Genomic DNA, 16604 nt, shown 5'->3' on the forward strand with positions numbered 1-16604 from the left:
TATATTTTGACACCACCTGAGTCTCTGTTATGACAACCCTAAGGACGTGGCAGTTTTGCAAAGGTCCTACAGCACAGGTTAACAGAGCTGCTGCTTAGTAACTCCTCTGTGTTTACTTGAGCAGCGTTGAAGTTGTGATTTCTGCAAGAGGTGTTTTCAGATGACAGCATTACACAGCTAAGGCAACAATTATCAGAGCCAAAGGTACTCAAATCCACGTGGTTCATAGGGTCAATTTTTCAGAAAAGCCTTAGTGCCACTGAAGCCGAGGGACTCGGGTTCTTAGAGCCCCTGGGACTTCAGCTGACCTCACAATTTGACTCTGAACACTTCACACCCACTTCAGAGAGATACCTTTGGTAAAAAGAAACAGAACCTGGCGCAGTGGTTGGATTCAGGTAAACCAGCTCCTGGGTTTGTTTCTCCTCCAGCAAAACCGGACAGACATCACCCGCTGAGCTGCCAGTGCCTGAGGCTGGAATCACGGTTATTTACGTAGGTGAGAATCAGAAACTTTCCTCTTAGAGAAAAGCACTCTCCTGCTTCAGAACTGTAAATCAATGTGTTCGCCTGATGTAGCTCTTTGACAGCCTGAACTCCAGAAGGAATTTTGGAGAATGCTCGCATCAGGATTATCAGCAGCCTCCGGACAGGGTTTCAGGCTATTGTTTTGGGGGGTTTTAAGGTAATTTACTATTTCCTTCTGCAGTCGAGCTGCAGGGAACACGCAGCACAAGCTGCATGAATTCATCAATTCTCTGTGTACGCTGAGCATTATGTCAGAATTTTTGAAACGGGAGGGGTGGACTAACGGGTGGACTTTCCTGTGTGTCACTCATGGTGTTTCTGATCAAGGAATTCCAATGATCCCATTTGTTTCACTACAGGGAAAGCAATAACCACATGTTAAAGAAACAATGCGTATCTGTCTCATTTATGATTCCTTTCCTAAGGAACTGGAGGATTTGTCTGAAATTTCAAGTATTAGATTTTTCTCTGGTAGGCACCTTCCTCCATTTTTATGGATATTCCATCAAAAGAATGATCCATAGACTGTACAGCTGGAATTGTAATTGGGAAAAAAACAAAAAACAAACAAACTTCAGATAATCAGTGGGGGGGAAAAAAAAAAAAAGTGATACATACATACGCTAAGGATTACTGCTAATTATCCAGCATGACCCAGGAGTAAACACAGCCAAAGCTTCCCAGGGCTGGTTCTCCAGGTTACCTTGCAGCAAACTACCACTAGAACCCGCAGGGAAGCAGTAAGACACACTGACAACAAATCCTTTTGTCACCGCAGCGCTCAGAGAACCAGCCTGGTGCCCAGACTCCTTTGATGATGGTAATTACAGGTAATTAATTGTGCTGTACACAATAAAAACTAAAGCACCCAAGTTTAACTATACAGTTAACTTTCCTATGCGGAGCTATTGTATTCTACTACCTAAGATGTGTTTTCCTTGCAACCACTGGGCATTAAAGCTCTGATAATAAAACTAACTTGAGGTATACGATGGTATAGCACATAGTTAGAAACTTTAAAAAAAAAAATATTTTTTCATAATGGTTTAATTTACAGATAAAAATTTCAAAGTGTAATATGCACTCCAGAGCATGCCACTGCGTGTGGAACTCTCTGAGCGCGACCAGAACGTGGTTCCTACGGGGAGGGGGATGCCCACGCTTACCCGTCCGGTAGAGAATCGGGATGTGGTCGGTGGAGAGCTTGTGCTCGCTGCGCACTCCGATTAGCAGGGGGCTGCCTCGCCTGCGAGAAAACACGGAATTACAACCGTCAGATTCATCACCCTGACAGCCGACCTGAAGGGACTGCTGTTCTCCAGCACGGCAACTGAACCGAGCTGAAAACGAGCGGGCTCTGCCCAGATCAGTTGTTAGCGCTGCAAGGATGAGACAGAGCAAAAGAATCTCTGAATAAACCCAAGGCGAGGACGTGAGGAATCTGTCTCAGGTTTAGCAGAAGCTTTGCAGGAGTAACTGGAATCCCACAGACACCTGAACCAGGAACACGCCGGCTGCTGCTCACTGTGTGTCTACAAACAGCCACTGGCACCAAAACTCAAAACCTGTGGTAGGCACACGTCTGGTTCAACCACCCCGACTGATGCCAACGTTGAAAAGCGGAGCAGGAAACCTCAGCACCAGGCTGGCCCAAGTTCAGGTCAAATTGTCCAAATGCTGCCACAACGGCAAACGCAAAGGAAAAGTTAAAACCATCTCCGTTCACAGCTCTCACAACCAGAGCCTACAAAAAACCCCGTTCCAGACCAGTTGTGATACAAGCGGTCACTGAGAAATTTCTGAAACATTTTGGGGAATTTTTAGTTACGATAAATGGAAAATAAGAGGTAAGAAATGAAAACCAGCAGCCACCCTCACCCCAGCAGGTACAGCCTCTCATACAGGGTGCAACACGAAGCTTCTTTCCCACGGCAACGCTTACCTGGTACCGACCGCCTGACCAGGATAATGAACACTTTTGAACACAAGGGCGAAAGCACCTTCCTGGAACAAGAGAAATACAAACTGTTTGTCCTTTCATTGGAGGCCTGGGCCAGCATTTCATCTGCAACCATTTAATGGGGCTTCTGACCTCCCAGACACCGCACTCGGACATCCATCATCGTGCCGTGCTCCTGCGAGTGTCCAGAGTGCAGGGAGGGGACCTTCAAAGGCACAGACCCGGTACAAGTGACAAAACCCTGAGGTGTTTGCGCAGGTGTGGTGCCACTGAACGTACAGATGAGCCACCGCCATCTGCCAGCAAAATGTGTTCTTGGTCTATTGCTGCTACAGCTCCTGCCAGGAAATCACGGAACAACTATCTCTGGGACAGGTGAACCGCGGACGGATCCTTTCCCGTGCACAGCGCGGCACCGACCCAGCCGTGGAGCACCCGCTATGCGGCCACGCTCCCACGAGGGGTCAGCAGCTCTTCCCGATGGAGGTTTTGGAGATCCGAAGCACAGACTTGTTCTCCCTCTGTCCAACACCTCACGGGCTTGCCACCCAACACGCAAAGAACTGGGTGCTGCGAGATACTGCTGCACCCCAAAATTTAGACTTTTTTCACGAGTACTGACTAACGTTAAAGACAAACGACTGTATGCCTGAAATGAACCGTCAGAGGTAGGAAAGACCAAACCAGAGCGTCCTGTGGCACAGCCCGGCAGCAGCCAGGTCACCCTGGGCAATCCTGGAGCACGGTGGTTATTTCGTGGGTGCGTGTCCCCCCCTCTGTCCCCAGGTCCCCCCCGCTGCCACCCTGCTCCCAGCATTACCAGCTGCTGGATGACCCTCTCCACCAGGGTGGTGAAGCTGATGTCGTCGCTGTCACGGTTGTCGTACATGTACTTGACCAGCTTGGCGATGCTCTCTGTGTCCGTCTCCGACTCAAAGTCGTAGCCCTTGCTCTCCTGCAGTGACAGCACGTTGGGTAACTGCCCCTCTGCCTTCCCTCTCGTCCCTTTCCAGCCCTCCTTTTCCTTCCTCCCCCCTTCTTTTTCCTGCCTTGTTTCCTTTTCTCTTTTCCTTTCCCTCCTCCCTTTGTTGCTGCATTTCCTTTTCCTTTTTTCCTTCCTTTTCTTTTCTCCTTTTCCTCCTTTTTCCTGCATTTTTTTCCTTCCCACTTTTTCTCACGCCTTTCCTTTTCTCCTGCCTTCCTCCCCACCTCTCCTTTGCCTTCTCTTCTTCTCGACTTTCCTTTTGCTTTCCCCTTTCCTTGCTTTTATCCTTCCACACTGCATTTCTTCCTTTTTTCCCTCCTCTAAGTAGGGGAACAAGGAGGGGAGCAGTGAATCGAGGGTGAGAACACGAGCAGGAAAATAGGGCAGAGAGGGGAGGAGGAGGGCGAGTTAGAAACTGTGAGTGGAGAGAGGAACAAATGTGAGTGGGGGAGCGAGTGGGGGAATGGGGAGGGAGCAGCGGGGCGAGGATGAGTGTGAATGGAGAGGGAGTGAGTGGGGGGTGTGAAGAGTGTGCGAGATGTGAGCGGGGAGTGGGTGGAGGAGTGGGAGAGCCGGGGGGTGGAAGGGATGGAGTGGGTGGGGGACATGAGTGGGGGGCTGGATGGAGGAGAGTGAGCACGAGGGAGGGAAGGGGGAGTGCAAGCTGGGGTGTGTGAGCAGGGTGTGAGCGGGGAACGCCGTGAGAGGGGAGTGAGGAGGAACGGGAGTGGGAGGGTGAACGGGGGAGCGTCAGTGAGGTGGGGAGGGAATGGGGGGACGTGAGAATGCGCTCACGGCGTGGGAGAGGTGGGGTGAGACTGTCAGTGGAGCAGTGGGAGTGTAAATGAGTGGGAGAGCGGGAGAGCAAAAACAGGAGTGGGGAACAGGAGTGGAGGGGAGGGAATGTGGGGGGGGGGCAGGAGGGGGGAGCGAGCGCGAGAATGCGAGTGAGACAAGCTGGGGAGTGTGAGTGGGGACATGAGTGGGGAGTGTGTGAGAGTTAGAGTCAGTGGGAGAGTGAGGGAGTGTCACACACACACGAATCACTCACCAGGAATTTCCGCAGGTCTTTGTAGTTGGTGATGATGCCGTTGTGGATGACGATGAACTCTGGAGACAGAAGAAAGCCCCCGCTCAGCCCCGGCACCAGCCCCAGGCTGGCAGTAGGCACCCACCCTGCCCGTGGCCGCATCACAGACAGCACAGACCACTCAACTTTATTGTGTGAAAAGCAGAATAAAGAGAAGAGTTTCCCCTCCTGGTGTGATTTCCTTGCTCTGCCCTGTTTGGCGTGGTGGGTAATGGCAGAAGATAATAATGACCCAGGTGGGACTCAGGCTACCAAGATCCCACAAATTTCTGGAGGCACTGAAACGCTCGGCAGTGTCCAGCCCGCTAGGAGCCGTTAAACACCGCGCTGCTCCTGCCAGCTCCTCCGTGCTGCTCCTTGGGTGGCTCCACCCAACACTAACCGAGCTGCACGCTGCAGCACAGAGCAGACCTACCCCCTCCCGTACAGTGGTGATTACGAAAAAAACATAAATAAGTGGGGGGGAAAAAAAAAGGATATAAAGTTCCATGCCAAAGAATAGCCACAAAAATTCTCACCATCCAATTTCACTCTGTGTTTGCCTCCTCCTTGCACTGCGGCCGTGCACCCAGGGAACCTCTGGGGCACTAAGCCCAATCCTTCCTGAGATCGTTCACTGCTACAAGCAACTCATCAGGACATACCCCACGGCCAGAAATAACGGCCAGACCCCTCCGGCTTTGCCAGAACTGGGTTCAGCACCACAGCCCGCAATAAACTCACTGCCCTGGCTCCAGCCACCCCTCCCTGCGACACACGGGGCACCGGAGACAGCAGCAAGCTTTTCCGGACGCTCCAGGACCTGCCCAGGAGTGCGTGGCTCCTCGGGCAAACGCACTCACCGTTGTTTTTATCGGAGCGCTGCGGGTGGCTGTTGATAGGACTGGGCTCACCGTGGGTAGCCCAGCGGGTATGGGCAATTCCGAGGTGGACGTCAAACTCGATGTCGAGGTCCATGTCCTGTTGCTCTGCAGCAGAAGTAGGAGAAGTTTTTAGTTCTGAGGGGTTGTCCCTACCTCAAAGTCAATAGGGAATCTCACCAAGCCTCCGGGGTCCGCACGACAGGGATACAGAACCAGCAAACCCGAAAAAACACCCAGCGTGCTTTCAGGGGATTCAGAATGCAGATGCACACAAGCAACCTCCCTGCATTCCTCACCCTGCCAAAATGAAAAAGTTTTAAGAAAGAATCCAACCCCAATTTGTCTCTCTGGGGAGCCCCTTGCTCTCCTGTCACTGCCGTACGCTGTCAGCTGGGACCGAACCAGCCCATTTCAGTTAGACAATTCATCAATAACCCGTCTCTAGAAAGCATTCCACTAACATTAATATTTATTTGGGAAAAAAGATTCCTTTGGTTCTACAAGCGTCTCCACCATCTCTTCAAAACTGCTTATCCTGCCATTTTCTTGAGACGGCAAACATTTCTTCAGAATATTTTGTATAATTCTATTTCTGCAATGCACATACCACCTCACCTGTCCTTTCCGGTTCCTGGCTTTCTCTAGACTAAGACTGGATCTACCCACCTTCCTTTGGGATAACCAGCACTCTGCCTTGGGAGGTTAACGCTAGCAGGGGTTAACAAAAGTGAAGTTACAACAACACAGCAGATCTTGGCTCCTCTGAACAGCATCTTCCCCTTCTCACACAGCTTACCTGTACTCCACACCCAGCAACTTTCTGTTTCTTTGCGTTCTCACAGATTAAATGAACTTAACATTTAAATCAAGAGAACACAAAGGGGAAGAAACGGATGCAGAAAACCTCGCTCTCTGTGTTCTCATCGATTTGACAGTTACACACACGCGTTAGTCCTCTCCTGAAGCCCATCGCCACTCAGACAGACAGCTGTAGCTGGGACAAGCATTACAGATGAAAATTTAAAATTCAACTGGTGACATTATTTGGGCATTTCCCTATGTTGCCCAACCTCTAGGTCTCTGATAATCATCTCCCAGTAATTCCCCTTTCCCCAGTTCAAGGGTTTTTTGTTTGGGTTTTTTCTGGCCTGTTTTCTATTTTATTTTAATAGGATGTGACTCATTTGTCTTCAGAAATCAGGGCTTCTCTGTAGCTTCACGACAACATCCACAGGATCCCTGGGTTCTTCCCAGCACACATGCCAGTGTTTACATCTCCGGCACTTTACAGTTATTGGGAAACAGACTGTTTCTGGGTAAAACGGGCGACATTCAGATCAGAGGACACTTCAAGGAAAGAGAGCAGGGCAATACATACTGTGAACCTCTTCGTCCAGAGCCTTCACCTTCCCCTTCTGTTTGATAAGCTGGATTTTACAAGCGTTAGCTTCCCAGTCTTTGTCGTTTCCGCCATCGAATCCCACACCTAAGCACCGCCACGAATATGAAAAAAGAGCGTGAGGTGCAGAAAGTGTATCACAGCACTTTATGTAAACAAATGCTGCTGACTGACTGCTTTTTTTTTTTTTATAGTGCCCTTTCTCCCCTCAGCTCACCCTCCAAATAAAGGCCAGAAAGCCCTCAGATTAGAAGTGAGCTGTCCCTTTGTCATCTTGCGGGTATTTTTAGAGCCTTAGGTAAGAGGCATCAAGAACATCACAGAACTTTGTACATTGAAAGTTAACCCCAATGTCTGACCACATCCATCACAGGCATATCCAGTTTGTGTTTCAGCTTGCTTCCAAAGCAGAAGACAGCAGAAACCATTCACAAACACACCACAAAACCCCATCATTTACAAGCCAAAATTCAAAAAAGAACCAGTGCTGCTCAGGGAGAGCTACCTGCAGAATCATAGCCTCTGTACTCCAGCCGCTGGAGCCCTTTGATAAGGGTCTCCAGGATCTCCCGTCTCGTCCGGGGAACATGGTAGTTCAGGTAAGCAAAGATGCCTGTGTGGGGGAAAAGAGCATCATTTTATTAAAACATCACAGTTAAGGAAACTCTGTATGTGGAGTTCAAACTCAAACAGGGTTTTGTACCGAGAACCCCCTGCAGAAGGTGCCACGGCCCCTGCAGCATCTCCTTCCCCCGTCTGAGGTCCCCTGGAGATGTCACGAACATTTAAGAGATCCAAACTGACCACAAAATGCCACCGTCCTTCTGACACCGAACACAACAAACAGGACACGACGCACGGGAGAAAGGATTTCCCCGTGAGCTGGAGCTGTGCGGCAGAATGAGCTGTCCGGGGACAGCGCAGGGGACAGGACACCGATCACACCCCATCAGAAATCCAGGGCTCACGAACGCTGAGCTTTGCACGCTGAGGGGAACTCCTCCTTGAACAGCTTTCTTTAAGTTCCTCCCACAGCCTCACTAAGAAAAAAAGATCATTTAACTCAGGCAAACGCACCCCCTCACACTAATGGAGCTGTTTTTCCTGGAGGTTGCAATAGAAGAGAAGTTGTTGCTTCTGTTTTTAAGCAGCGATGGGGACACACGAATCCCCAGATCCCTAACGCCAGCTATGGCTCTACTGCGGAAAGATTTCCTTTGGTGCCATCAGGAAGCAGTGGTGTGAGAAGACATTCACTGGATCCTAGAAATCTACCATCTCACCCCAACATTTTAAAGGAGAAAAACATCTGTGTGGAATAAAAGCAAGGCAGGTTTATATGTGAGCCATATATGTGAGCGACCGGTAATTCAAGGCTTCTAATTTGAGAGACTTTATCAAAACCTCCGGAGGAGAACGGAGTTCAGTCGCGCGCACACATGAAAACAAAGTCCTTTTAAAGGCATCCCAAATCTTTGATTTTTTTCCGGATAGCACTGCCATACAGCCTGCCTCACACTTCCCAATCTTTTATTATCGTGAAAAATTTTACTCCCAAGATGATTTTTTGGAACTTATACCTTTATGTTTACATGCAGATTATTATAAAGAATATTTGTAAAACTGCATTCTTAAGCTATCTGTGTTTTGGAATTAATAATTAAAAACCTTTTGATGTCTTCATTTATTTTATAAGTAGAAATATGGGCTGCTCAGAGTCGACGGATGCACCGAATACCACACAGCAAAGTGCTGAAACATTTACAAGGGACTTTTTAGCCTGAGCCAGGACAACAAGGTTGTCGTGTACCGTTCTCACACTCTCCCATTCCTTCTCCCTGTTCCACGGACTTTGGCTGCAGGTCTTGGGATAAGTTTGTCACAAGCTTCACCTTCCCATTCCCAAAGCACCAGCATTAGGAGTTACATCTCCCTTATTTATATCACCCTCATGTTCTTCCATATTAATAGGAAAACCTTAGATGCACGTTCTGTTGTTCCTCTTTCTTAAACCACCTAGTTGGATGAAGGAAAAAAAAAAAATAAATTTGAGGAGCTTTTAACTTGTTTTCTGTAGCTTCTGCCTTCCTTTCCCCACAACCCAAAGCCTTTTCTGCCAACCAGGGCTATGGGGACCAAGTTGGTAAATATTTGCTGTTCCACTGCTCCTGACACCCCAAAGCAATCCCGGACACAGACCTGCTGCTGATGCCATTTCTTCAACTTGAACGTTGCTTCCAGGAACTCCAGGGACAGGCTGAGGTCCTGCTCCCCACACCTCCCAATTCACAGCTAAAAGCCCAACAGCTCATAAACCATGAGCACCAGTTAACAACCTCTGCTGTACGCCAAAAGCCTGCTCTGAAGGATACTTCCCCCGCGCTCTCAATCTCCAAACCTTCGTCCCCACCCTGCTGGCAAAAAAAAAAAGTTTTTCCAATTTGAGATACTTATTTCACTCTGTTTCTAAAAACTGCATTCTTCAGGCAAACAGCAGCCTCCCTGTTCAGAAGGGAGCTGACTCCAACCAGCTGTCACCCAGGCGTCCTTCAGGACGGCACATTTCAGCTATACCCTGGATGCCTCAAACCCTTTAAGCGACTTCCAGCTCTGACAGCAGGAGTACAGAGCAGGCAGCTGGAGAGCCGCTCTCTCCCTGTTGAGCACAAACCGCCCAGATGCCCAATACACATCCAAATAAAAAACGTGTGCTGTAAAGCGGAGAGAACAAGCACACAAGGCATCTTTTAGAAGACCCGCTGGGCTCCAGCATTGCTGACGTTTCCCTTGACACCAAAGCCACCCACCCCGGCATCCAAGTGAGCTCCGAAGGTATAATTACATCCAGCACGAATAGTTACGGAAACATGAACACTGCTTGCATTTTTCCAAATTAGCTAAAGAATTTCAGAGTTGAAAGCTCTCTGTGTGTTTTAGGCACCTTGGAAGCACTCCCTGAGGGTCCCGTTCCCACCCAAACCCTGGAGCCTACACGGTGCTGGGCAGCTCCCGGCCATCCTACAACCTCAAGCTCACCTACAGCCTCTGCGCTCCCCGGCAGCATTTCAGCTGCCTTGCCGTGGCGTGACCAGCCCCGCTCAGGCACACAGCTCTCCGGAAAGGTCTCTGCTCCCACGGCACAAGACCAAAGGCCACTCCAGTGGGATCAGCTCTCCTGAGCACACAGGGACTGATGACCAACGTCAGGCTGGGCACGGTGAGGAAGGTGCTGGAAATCCTTCCCAGCAAGCAGCAGCCGCATGAGAAGCACAAGAGCAGCACTGACGGAGCACAGAGACCTTCCCTGGCAGGGCATCATGCTGGGAGACGGGGGGGGAAAAATGGAACAGGCTGTCGAGCTGGCGTGCAAAGGGTGAAACAGAACCACCGTGAAGCTTTGGGAAGGAACGGCATGTAACAGGTATAGAGTCACAGAATGGTTTGGGGTGAAAAGGACCTTAAAGATCATCAAGATCCACCCCCCTTCCACGGGCAGGGACCCCTCCCACCAGCCCAGGTTGCCCAAAGCCTCATCCAGCCTGGCCTTGAACCCCTCCAGGGATGGGGCATCCACAGCTTCTCTGGGCATCCTGGGCCACTGCCTCACCCCCCACACAGGGAAGAATTTCCTCCCAATATCTCGTCTCAATCCGCCCCCTTCAGCACACCCGTAAGGACACACCAGCCCAGAGCCCGGGGGACACCATGAGCTCAACGCCCCAGCGCCCATCGCTCTGCAGAGGATCTGCCACGCGCACACCCGGCGCCCCAGTTCAGATGGAGTCCTCCGCACGAAGAACAGTCTAATCCAACAGACAGGCACAATTATCAGGCAGAAACTCAAGTTTCCTTCCAGAAAGTATTTTTGTAAATGTGAATTATCATTTCAGTCTCCATCCCGCTCCTGGCACAAGGATTGCAACCTATCCTGAACCAAAAAAAAAAAGGTTTAAGAGCAGAACTATTTGCCTCCAGCGAGGGCTGATTTTGGACATTTCTGTTACATCTGAACCCAAACCAGACAGTGGCTCGACATGTTATTTTCTCTGAACATTTTAAAAAGTCCAGTCACACCTGAACTTAAAAAAAATATATTAAAAAAACAAACCAAAACTGGATTCCACGTACAACAAAACGCCACACACCGAATGGCACAACCTCCTCCAGGAAGGGATGGCTCATCCGGAACGAGACTGACAACAGCAGTGTTTGTTTCTCCTTGTACTGCAAACACACAGAAAACATCTCTCCAGAAAGGAGCCAACTTGGCATTGTCTCAGGTATTGGAAAAAAAAAAATAATCTATTAATTACAGCACAATGATATTAAGATTATTAATCAGGAAAAAAAAACCAAATCTAAGACTAAGAATTCTAAAAAAAACCCCCAAAACCCAGGGAATTCAGTGCTTCTTATGAGAAAACACGGAGACTGGGAAAAGCAAGCCAACTAAAAGAAATGCAAATACAATATTAACGTTGCAAAATATAAGGACACACGCTTCAAAAAGACGACCGTGTAAACATTGGGAGACTCAGTTGTGATTCAGTTCAGCTTTTAGATCCTGACAGGAAAATAGCTGCAGCGATAACGGAGACGCAATTATGGAAATAAAATCCTAAGAGCTCACCTGTGATCGACACATTTTACAAACAAGAAGAAAAATAAGACAAGTGGGTTTAAAACTCACCTTAGAGAAAACAGGAAAAAAAAAGAAACAAAAATAAATAGAATAATATGTAAAAATGATGCATAATTAAAGTAAAAAACGGGACCATAAGGCTGGTGGAAATGAACACTAGTCTTCCTAAAGGCATGACTTACTCATCTGCAAGCTAAAACCAAATATTTGAAGGTTCAGCGCCCATTGATGACATTTGATCACGATGGATTATGTGTAAATAAGTTTCATTTACTGGAAATATTTTCAAATGCATTTAATTTTCTCCTTCTCAAACATCCCATAATGACGTGATTCTTCATAGCTGGAGAAAGTTTCAATCCCCATTTAGAAAACAGCATTTTTACTGGCTCTACCCTAAGCATTGGATTATTCAGGAATATATGAGCAATCCCATCTTGTAATCACTTCCATTTTTAAGTACAATTCCCCTGCCCTCAACAGAAGCACCGATGAGGAAAAAAAAAAAAAAAAGACTCAAAGCATTAAACGCTTGTTATGCTTCACTGATCTAAGTGTATTTTTGAAAAATGATTATTGCTCCCAGCAGCCATGATAACATATTTCTCCAGAGTTACACCTCATCCGTGTAACCGCACAGCGAGGAACGCGGCTGTGCCGAGCCAAAGGCGCTCCGGTGACACTCACGTCCCCGCGTGACGCCAAGCTCTGGCCGTTCAAGAAAAGAACCTTTCTAGTCCCAAGCTCAACAAAGGGTCGCTTCATCCAGCCACAAGCCGTAGCCTTCTCCGGGGCGGAAGGCAGCGGGTGTGGGATGGCACGCAGCATCCCTACCTTGCCGTTGGGTCCAGAAAAGCCCTTTCTTCCACACGCCAGAGCTGTTCTCCTCCAAATCCCGACGCCTTGCTGACGCCTTGTTCTCTCCCTGCCTGGGCTTGTATTTAAACCAATCTACACGATTCCAAAGATGAAAAGATAGGAACTGCACAGATCTTTACAGCCGCTCGAAGGCTTCTGTAAGGAGCGCTCCGTCACAAAGCGTCAGTTTTTCTGTCAAAGAGACAATTTATTTCAATCACACCAGTCAACGGAAACATGTTGGTTTTGGTGGAATTCCAACGCAAATGGAGCAAATTTCCACCAGGGTCCCATCTGGTGCACCACCAGCTTACCCCGCCCCCTTGCCAGCCCAGCTGCCAGGTGCTGGAAATGTAGAAATCTTCAAGTCCAAACGGAACCTGAAATAGAACGTCAGGTCGTAGGAAACCTGAAAAGAGGAGTTGGAGTTTCAGTTTCAGCTCAACTCACCCATTTAGGCACCATTCACCCCCAGAGTTTCTCAGTAACGATGCCACACCTGCCCTCCGGAACGAGCCAGAACGAGGAAGTATTACGGAAAACCAGGAGAAATTAATGTCATTTAATGACATTACCTTGACAAGCCTTGAGTCAGCATTGTTCCAGGTGAAAGAAACACTACGTGAAACAAAAAACCAAACCCGGTTAACTTCATTCCAGCCCAGCGCTCTTTAGAGCTGTGAATTCACGGCTAAAATAAGGCAGCAGCAAGCATACTACAGGAATTTATACCTGACAGGCTCAGAAAACACAATACTCCAGTCTGGAATACACTAATATGCTTCAGGATTAGAACAGCAGTAAGAAGTCCTGCATGTATTTCTCTCCAGTGAAATATCTTGAACAATATACTTTAGGACATGAGACATTTCCTTCTCGCAGGTTTGCCTTAAAAACCTCACCTGGTGAACCACCAGCAGAACGGCTGCTTGGGAAATTCAACTCTCAGAACCACTTCTTAAGCACAGAACCTAGGCGTCCGTCATGACAGCTACGTAAAGAATTCCCCATGAGCAGCTGACAGATTTGAACAGAACAGCATTTTTACCAAACGGACGGTCATGATTTCTATTGTTCACACTCACTATGATACTCTTCCTGAGAACTTCACTTCCCTGTGACCTTTTTGGTGCTCATCTTCCTTTATTTCATGGTAAGTTCACAGGAAAATGAAGTGAATCTTCCAGGTAAGAATAAATTCTCTTCTCCAGTGTCTTGAATACTCAGGAATAGCTTTTCCTAATCCTTTCCCCACAGAAGCCTTCAGGCTAGGCTTACTGTTGGATTTACAAATTCCTTTATACCGTACTGTATACCATCCAAACCCTTTCAACAGGTGATGCTATCAGGACATCCGCTTGGCAATTCCGAAGTCTTCAACAAATTAGATGGAGGCTACTAAACATCACACACATAATATACATTACAGACTGCAAAAAGCGATAATTTTTTTTTTTTCAAACTACAGCAGGGGAGACACCAGGGAGCAACAGCAAGTTCCAACACAGGTACCAACTGTAGCACAGAAAGTCCCAGACGCGATGCTCCACGCCTGCCGGAGCGGGCTCCTGTTCCCTGCTGCCCGGCGGTGCAGCGCGGTGGAAACGCCGCGTGAACCCCTGCGTACCGAAACGATGCTAATTCTGCGCAGTTTGAACGAGCGCAAGGTCAGAAAGAGGCAGGCTATCATCATTATTATATCTGCCAGCTGGATACGGGAGAGTTTACGTTCAGTTCCTCAACTCCACGCTGGGAAAAATGCAAAGCAGAAAAACATCTCCCCGGTGAAGAACCCCATTTGTCCACTGGATGCTTCTTTTATCACCCACACGTGCACGCATCTCTCTCTCCAGCCGAAAAGGCAAAGATTTGTCCTGTCTAGAGGAAACAGCCAGTGCACCAACCCTCACTCTGGGCAGGAGCCGCTACTCAGCGCGTCCCAGGAAGGCACTCACCTGGGTGTACAACGGGTATTTCGCAGGCGGAGGGCAGTCCCCACCAGCCTTAAAACTTGAAGCTCAAGCCTGTTTTTATCTTCAGCAATCCCGTGTAATACAAGATCGAAATTCTAAAATCGCTTTTTGTTGTTAAACACAGTCGGGGCAGGTTTACTTATTTACAGAGCAGTCTGCTGAGACTGGCTACCTTGAAAAACCTGTTTTCCAAACTATTTCGGAGATGCCATTGAACTGGTTTGGTGCTCTCAGACCAAAGCACACCTGGTTAAGTCTGCAAACTGCAAACCTGTGATACATACCAAGAGGAAAACCAATTTTTCACTAACACCATTAAAAACAAAACCCCAGCACACTGACACAGCAGGTCTGTCATTTATGCCAGGCATCAAGGAATGGGACTTTGAGGCTGCTCTCCTTCACCTGTCAAGCTGTAGGAGCACATCAGATCTTTGTACGGTCACATACACGTAAACCTGAACATCAGATTGTCAGTACATTGAGAATATTGTGTTGGTAATCCCAGTCTTGAAGCTGTCACAGGGAGAACTCGGGTAACAAGAGCAGCATTGTCACCTTGGTTTTTTTAGAACTCATCTTAATAACTAAGATAGAACTCCCTCTCTATCCAGGATGAATTGGATAAAAATCTGAACGTGGACCATGTGCCCACCAGACAGCGTAGCAAGATAAATAATAAAATAAATAAATCATAAATATAAACGTATATCCTGACTTACAGTTCAGTTAAAGAAATGTTGTCTGAGGGTTTGTACAAGCAACCAGGCCTGTCACTACAGCGTGTAACACGGCTACTCAGATCTTGCAGAGGCCACAGCGTGAGAAATCAGAGCCCTCCACTCCAAGAAGCACAGTCCTGTCACTAGGAGAGACAATTAAGCCTTGTTAGTGTAAGCACTCAAGGAGCCAGTTCTGCCTATGGGTGACATGGGCAGGACTACCCGAGAGGGTACTGCCTCAATTTGTTCAGCTTCTTCCTATGCTGCCGTATGGAGAGAAGCCCAAACTGCCCCCGCAACGGACGCTTCCTAACGTGAGCCGAGACCACTCTCAATCCTGCCTCGTGCTCACCAGCCAGAGGGCGAAAGGCGGCAGCAGAGGAGACCGTGGGCCTTCACTTCTGCCAACCGCAGGTCATGAGAGTTCACGTGGGAGCACCCTCGGACTCCAAACATTCTCCTCCTGTTCCCCACAAACACCTCAACTGCCCTCAGCCACGCACTCCCTGCGTTCAGCAGCTCCTGCATTTCCCAGCTTACTCTTACTAACGTGCTCAGTCAATGCTCTCCTCTTCCCCTTTTCCTCTGTACCTCCGCCTCCTGGAACAAGACTCCACAACAGAGTAATCCTTGATGCTTTTCTTACTTGCTTTTTCAATATCCAAGAAGAACTTTGTGTATATAGAAAAGGGGAGAAACACATTAAATCTTGAATGTAACTAAGGAACTACCCAGAGCATTTTCAGGGCTCATGACAGTTGAAAAGACCAGGAGCAGAATGTCAATATTGCACGTTTCAAAGGCTGAACCTTCAATAAGGAAAGCACAGGGTACCAAACCATCCCTATTTTTGCAGCAAGCTATTTATAATAATAAGAATTATCCCTTCTATTCTTAGCTTTGCTCCACTTTGTACCTTTAACACAAATTAACATCGTGTTAAATGAAGCATGGATTTTTGATTGCCTCTTCGTAGCGCCCCGCGGACTTGACACCTCACCCTGGAGTTCAATCTCACAAAACCAATGAAAGAAATGGCAACTTGCACATGAAGCATGAAAGCCACAACCTTGCTTAGATCATAATATTAATTTTGCACATAAAAATACAGAGTTAAAAAAGGGAAATGTGGAAAAACAAACAAGAGGAGCCAACACATCACTGCTGCATAAATTTCCAAGGGAAAAGCATGAAGTGAATGTGACAGAAAGAGGAAGAGAAAGGTTAAATGATATTCCTGTCTCCAAGAGATGAGGCAGAGGAATCGCACTAACAGGGCAACCAGGAGTGACTGGAGAGGAACCCTCGCTGGCTGGCGCCTTAAGGCTGGTGTTCAACAGGGGGAACGAACAGACCGGGTCGAGCTGGGGCAGAACCCGCCAGGGACACTCCTAAGCCAGGCTCAAACCCGTTTATCTGTCTGCCTCTCACCCTGCACGGAGGAAACCCGAACCAAGGGCTGAGCATCCCCATGGGAGGTTCCGATGCCGAAACCCACAGTAAAGGGCACCCTGCACCCAGGGGTGGGAGCGGTTATCGCGACAGGGCCGGAGCCAGGTCTGGAAGCGCTCCCGGTGCAGCCGG

General features: G+C 48.3%; 1 protein-coding gene across 1 annotated transcript in view; it reads right to left on the reverse strand.

Moving 5' to 3' along the window:
• Nucleotides 1-7438, reverse strand: part of GFPT1 (glutamine--fructose-6-phosphate transaminase 1) — a gene marked incomplete at its 5' end in the record, with an annotated part of 19497 nt that extends 12059 nt beyond the window's left edge. The window contains 8 exons of the mRNA XM_010083421.1: nucleotides 1008-1061; nucleotides 1695-1774; nucleotides 2471-2532; nucleotides 3309-3443; nucleotides 4525-4583; nucleotides 5406-5531; nucleotides 6805-6912; nucleotides 7331-7438. Of these exons, the coding sequence (XP_010081723.1) occupies nucleotides 1008-1061; nucleotides 1695-1774; nucleotides 2471-2532; nucleotides 3309-3443; nucleotides 4525-4583; nucleotides 5406-5531; nucleotides 6805-6912; nucleotides 7331-7438 (732 nt within the window). The remainder of the gene's footprint in view (nucleotides 1-1007; nucleotides 1062-1694; nucleotides 1775-2470; nucleotides 2533-3308; nucleotides 3444-4524; nucleotides 4584-5405; nucleotides 5532-6804; nucleotides 6913-7330) is intronic.
• Between the last annotated feature and the right edge of the window lie 9166 nt (nucleotides 7439-16604).

The sequence above is a fragment of the Pterocles gutturalis genome, unplaced genomic scaffold (genome assembly GCF_000699245.1).
Source record: "Pterocles gutturalis isolate BGI_N339 unplaced genomic scaffold, ASM69924v1 scaffold41320, whole genome shotgun sequence".
Classification (NCBI taxonomy): Eukaryota; Metazoa; Chordata; class Aves; order Pterocliformes; family Pteroclidae; genus Pterocles; species Pterocles gutturalis.